Source organism: Gossypium raimondii, chromosome 4 (assembly GCF_025698545.1).
Source record: "Gossypium raimondii isolate GPD5lz chromosome 4, ASM2569854v1, whole genome shotgun sequence".
Taxonomy (NCBI): domain Eukaryota; kingdom Viridiplantae; phylum Streptophyta; class Magnoliopsida; order Malvales; family Malvaceae; genus Gossypium; species Gossypium raimondii.
Window position 1 is genome coordinate 48,782,503 of NC_068568.1, and position 5,780 is coordinate 48,788,282.

The following is a 5,780-nucleotide window of genomic DNA, read 5'->3' on the forward strand; positions in this document are numbered from 1 at the left end:
TTTGTATAATGTTGGTCAAATTTAAAATTCACATTGGACCCAAAAAATCTTAAATATCAAATTAGAAAAGGAAAATGTTAAATTTATATATAAAATATTATATTAAGTGTTTTAAATATTGAAATTTGAATATAAAATTTATAATAAATGCTAAAATTTAAACGGAACTTTAATGATTTTATTGTTTAGAAATAAAAAGTATGAATCAATTAAATAGAAAATTAAAGAATGAATTATATTTAATACTTAAAAATTAAAAAGAAAAATAGGAGTTAATGCCACCATCAAAATTCCAAATTCAACACTTGAACGAGGTCCTAATGTAGACATCTTTTCTCTTGTCGACCCAACTTGCTCTTTTTATTGTTTGACTTTATAGAGAGAAAATTCTACAAGACTTATCAATTGGTCAGTTACTACAGTCTTAAAAAGTTGGCAATTTATAAACATTGTAGGAGTATTGATTTCGGAAGATGGATTCTTTCTTCATCATTCCTCAAAGTATTTATAGGAGAGATTCATTTATTCACTGGTATAACGTGGTTGGATAATCATTCAATCTCGCCAAATGTGTAAAAGGATATCCATGAGCATATATCATAGGACCTTATTATTATGAGGTTGTTGCACCTAAATGGACTCCTTATCATATCAAGAGTGCGTTCACACTTAGAGAGTGTTCATACCTAAAGGTGGGTGAATGACTTCTTTTGAGAAGTGGGTGGCCTATCGAGGCATTACCTCAAATGGAGTCAATGAGGAGGTCAACAATGCGTTTGGTGCTAACATGTGTTTGAGTGACAGGGAGGCATAACAATGAAGTTGAATCCAATGAGATTAAAAATAATGGTGATGGTGAGGTTGAGCATTGTAACGGTGAAATTGAGTTCTATAGCAGTAAGATTTAAACTTATGATAAAAATATATATTTAAATTTAAACACAACCATAATGATAATTTAAGAATATAAAATAACTATAAAAGATATTACATTAAATTTTTCTACATGTAAAATAATTAACCAACTATTTCTCTATCATCAAAAGAAAAAGGGAGAGGAAATTAACCTGTGGTTGAATTGGTTGACTCTGGGATTTTCTGTAACATCACTTTTAGTCTTATATTTTCTTCTTTCACTTTATCCACATCAGCTTTTGCAGATTCAAGTTCATCCATTGATCAATATAATTATATATTTTTTTCATTAATCATATATTAGAAGTTAGGGCTTTCAAAAATTTGAAATTTGAAATTTTATTTTTATTTTCCTAATTTTAACTAAAAACAATTAACCTTGCTTTTAAAAAAAAGTTATAGACCGGAACAAATTCAGTAACATTTAGCACAATGGCAGGTGGCTGTTGATAAAGTGGAGAAAGGGAAATGTGGTTGATGATAAGGTTCAACAAAGAAAACAAATTGAGAGAATTTTAGAGAGAACTTTGAGAGTTAGAATGTCAAGTGCCAAAAGTCCTTTCACTAGTTGTGAAAATGCTTCTATCTATAGTGTCTCAGAAAATGAGAGTTACAAAGTTGACAATTAATAGGAATAATGGAATAAATTTTAGTTACAATGGAATTAATGGTTAAGAGGGGATGATGAAGAGTTTTGTTGGTGTTGATGATGGAAAATAGTGAAGAAGAGCTCACGAAAAGGTTAAAAGGATAACCACTTAACTACCTCCATATATGAAACACCAAGCCAGACTCTCTATAACATCACAAGAGTAAAGATAACCCAATAATCTTGTCATTTTCCGGGTTACTTCCATTTCTTCTATTTTGGTGAAACACCTTTCGTGGAACATCTCTTGAAACACAAGATCATAGTTGTTTTTGGATAATGGTTATTATGACTTGTACCAAAAGTGAATTGCTTTCAACATTATTGTTTTTAATGTTGAGGTTGTTCCAAACTTTAGTTGTTCTCAACAAGAGTTGTTTTTAAATAACAACTACACTGGATGACAATTGTTCTAACTAAAGCCTTGTTCTGAACATAACATAGCTATTCTCAAACAACAGTTGTGTACCTATTGTAAACAAGAGTTATTGTTTCTGAAATATAATATTATTATCTTACAAAAAAATAAAATGTCAATAGCCAAAACTGGGAATTTACGGCGGTCAAAACCAAAGCTTGAAAAGAGAAAAACTACCCTCGTCACGACGCTGGAAGCCGAGGAAAAGAAAGAGGGCGAGAATTGTAATTATAATGCTGAGAACTGAAGAGTGAAGAGGGAGGAGTAACTGAGTAATGAAGGAAGAATTATTGCTCTGCTAGTGCTTAATCACACTTAAGTTTGTAGACAGGCCATCGCCTTTGCTACCAAAGGATTTACGGTGCTCTCGTTTTGATGCATGCATGCCGCCTTAAACTGCTCTGCCCTTCTCTTCATGCTCTCTGTCAATCATCCCCGCACTTGCTTTATATTTAAATTTAAAGGAGAAGACATTTCTTTTAATTACCAAGTAAAAGATGTAATCATTTCCTCTCCCATCCAAATCCAACCATATATGTAACTATTAGTATAATCCCTACCTCAGTTGTTTATAGTAGAAGTCCAACAACATCCCTTTTAGTATATATACCAAATTCATGAAAGTATTTGGTCAATATCGACATACAGACTAATACTGCGATTCATCAAAAAGGATCATTTGTTCTAAAAGTCATAGTTACATAGATGTTTAGACATTGTTCCCATACCATTGGCTGCATGTTATTACCATTCCCATCTCTTCCATCAAAATTTGGCTTCAACAAACGCCCTTGAAACCTCAACACAAAGATGGGGGTTGCTGGATGCAAATTCTTCATACTTCTGCGACGAAACTATGCTCTTCATGTTCCGGACGATGAAGTTCAAAGTTGTTTCCTTCAGTTTCTTCTTCGAATACAAAATCGATATATCTAAAACATCGAGAGCGTTTGATGCATTCAAGGAATTCAGCATGTATCGCTCGCACGACTCTTGTAAGTACGGAATCTCATACTTATCAGCTGCAGCACATAACGCATAAACATGATTCTTAAACTTATCGGTAGGCAAATCCCCAGTGTAAAGAAACTCTAGGAGGGACTCGAGCTCTTCGGTGCTTAACTCTGATAGTGTGATCGTATCAGTATCGGTCGGTTGAGCCTTCCAGTTGTCTGAGCTTAGTATGTTCTTAAAGATTTCTGATCTTGCTGCCTACACATCGGTCAATCCATGATCAATGTTTCAGTCCGAGGGGTCAAAGCAACATAATCTGAGAAAGAAATAGTTAGGGCCTGTTTAGTGTTTACCAGTAAAGATTTGTGAGCTGAAATGCAGGGGCCATTGTTAGGCTTAAGCTTTATATCGGTGTGAATTTGGTCCTTGAAAGCCACCATAAATCCACTTAAGAAACTTATTCTCTTTCTCAAATCATCTTCAGTATCCGTCAATGGTTTCTTGAAATATAGACAGAAACAGAGTAAAACAAGATTGACAAGGATATCGCAAAATTTGGAAAAGTGAAGAAGACATTATTACCTCGTTCACGGGTGTAGTGACAGTTGACTTTGCGCTGAGATAAGCAAAGAAAGAAAACAGTAAATCGCGGAGGGAAATCCCTTAAACACACTTTTTTGGACGCCGTGAGGCAATTAGTTAACACTTGTGTTAGCTAACAAGCAACGCAGGGGGACTATCAAATATTTCAACAACAAAGAAAACAGACAACAGACGTGGATAATTCAACAAACATAAGCTTATTAACCCCTTATATGCATGTAATTATCTCTTTCTTTCAAAAAAAAAAAAAGGCAACAAGAGGGTGATTAAAGCAGCAGCGACGGGTTACAAAATGTAGCAGCAGAAAGTTAGAAAGAAGGGTATAAATAAACACCTTCTTCGGGAGAAAGAAGAAGGGTTTAAACACCTTCTACGGGAGAAAGAAGAAGGGTATAAAAACCTTCTACTGGGTGATGATTGGAAAGGATTTGGAGCCCCCCAACCAGCAGTTGTTCCTACAGACATAGACAACATTAGCTAAAATAGAAGTTGATGAAAATTTTTGCAAGACATGTTGTGAGGTTGTAAGGCAAAACCAGATAAGCTTGAAGTTGATGAAGGGAGTCCAGCGAATAAGCTTGAACCGGAGGAGGCAGAAGATGAAAAGACGAATGGATTGATTGATGGAGTAGAAGATGAAGAGCCGAAGCTTGAACTGGAGAAGGCAGGAGTTGATGAGCCGAATGGAGACAACATTTCTTTCTCTTTTTTATTTCCAAAACAATAACTGGTGGTGGGGGCCTTTATAAGTGAAACTCCAGGTTAAAATATGAAATAGGTCTTTGTATTTTTCATAAATTTAGAATTTATTTATTATACTTTTAATTTCAAAATTTTATTTTCTTTATTTTTCAGATTTCAAAATTTAGGTTAAAATATTAACATCTTTTGTTTGATTTTACATTGAAACTAAAAATATGTCTTAAGTGTATGTTGTTCACAAATTTAGAATTTACTCACCGTATATAAAAAGAAGCATAATGTGCTTCAACGCACTAAACCCACATCCTCTTATACTAACAATAATGTTGATGCCAATTGAGTCACCTTAATGGGTGTTGAGTGTAATTGACATCATCATTATTGTCAGAATAAGAGAACGTGAGTTCGAATGCGCTGAAGCACATTAATGCTGATGCTCAACAATAATGTACTCTTCACAAATTTGAAATTTAGTCACGATATATATATTTGGATTGGATTAATTTCAATTATACATTTTACCCAAAATGATACTCAACACCATCTTTTAATAGCTTTAGTTTCATATTTAAATTAGAATACATATATTTTTCATAATTTTTAGTTTCATAAATACAATTAATTTTTTAATTAAATATATTTTGAGTGATATATATTATTTTTCTAATTTTAATGTAACTTTCAAAATTTTAATTATGTTAAAGAACTAATTTGCATACTGATGTTTAAAATTGTTTCATTCTCTTTATAGAAGCAATAATTTAATCAATTTGATATGTACCAAATAACCAAAAATAGAAAGAAACGTTGTAATCCTGTCATCCCCTCTCAGCTCCGTCCCTGTTTCCATCGTTAACAAAAAATTAACGGCTCAATGATTAAAATGTTACAACATAATAACGTAAATGACTAAAACGTAACATTTCAAATATAAGTAACTAAAATATAACCTGAGGCAAACAAAAATAACTATTTTAATAATTTACCATATGTATATATATCAAAGTTGATTTTAGGTTTAATTTTTAGGGTAAAAAATTACATAAACCTAGATTTAAAACCGGACCATTTGGGTTGAACCGCGGCAACGCTGTCACGTGCCTCTGACATTTCGTTCCTTGCTAAGAAAGTTAGTGGAATTGCCTTTTCTTACTTTTTCTTTCCAAAGAGAAAGAGTGAATAATTGATACTTTGAAAGCTAAAAAGGGATTTAGGTTTGGGTTTGAATAAGGTATTTTAAATTTAAATTAATATTTTATTTTAATTTAAATATTTTTAATATTTCATTATAAAATAATTAATTCGTGTCTATCGGGACCCAATTTAAATTTTAGTGACATTCAACTTGATTTACTGAACATCTTTATGTTGGAGTTCAAAAGGAAAAGGTTGAGATGGATTAAATTGATTTTTTTCTGTGAAAACTTGTAAACTTTTATTTATCTAAATCTTCTCTTAACAACAAATTTTTTACTAAAAAAATTAGTATTTCTTCAATCGTGAGTTTATCAAAAGACAATTTTTTATATAAATAATTAT

General features: G+C 32.1%; 1 protein-coding gene across 2 annotated transcripts; it reads right to left on the reverse strand.

Annotated features, from left to right (window-relative positions):
- Positions 1-2,563: 2,563 nt before the first annotated feature.
- LOC105780157 (BTB/POZ domain-containing protein At3g56230) lies at positions 2,564-4,253 on the reverse strand. 2 transcript variants are annotated; one of them, XM_012604318.2, is made up of 5 exons: positions 4,076-4,253; positions 3,940-3,994; positions 3,519-3,552; positions 3,290-3,436; positions 2,564-3,194 (listed from the first exon to the last, which is right to left on the reverse strand). In XM_012604318.2, exons 1-5 carry the CDS (start codon positions 4,233-4,235, stop codon positions 2,748-2,750), a joined length of 843 nt encoding a protein of 280 aa, XP_012459772.1. In that variant the 5' UTR covers positions 4,236-4,253; the 3' UTR covers positions 2,564-2,747. The 2 variants fall into 2 exon arrangements, with proteins under 2 accessions (XP_012459772.1, XP_012459771.1); XM_012604317.2 differs by having other exon boundaries at positions 3,874-3,994.
- Positions 4,254-5,780: the final 1,527 nt, after the last annotated feature.

Excerpts from the sequence above, each read along its gene's own strand:
- LOC105780157 (XM_012604317.2), bottom strand. The coding sequence starts at position 4,235 with ATGTTGTCTCCATTCGGCTCATCAACTCCTGCCTTCTCCAGTTCAAGC. Across the intron at positions 3,437-3,518 it reads TCACTACACCCGTGAACGAG|AAACCATTGACGGATACTGA; the intron begins GTAATAATGTCT and ends CTATATTTCAAG. Across the intron at positions 3,195-3,289 it reads CAGCTCACAAATCTTTACTG|GCAGCAAGATCAGAAATCTT; the intron begins GTAAACACTAAA and ends ACCGATGTGTAG.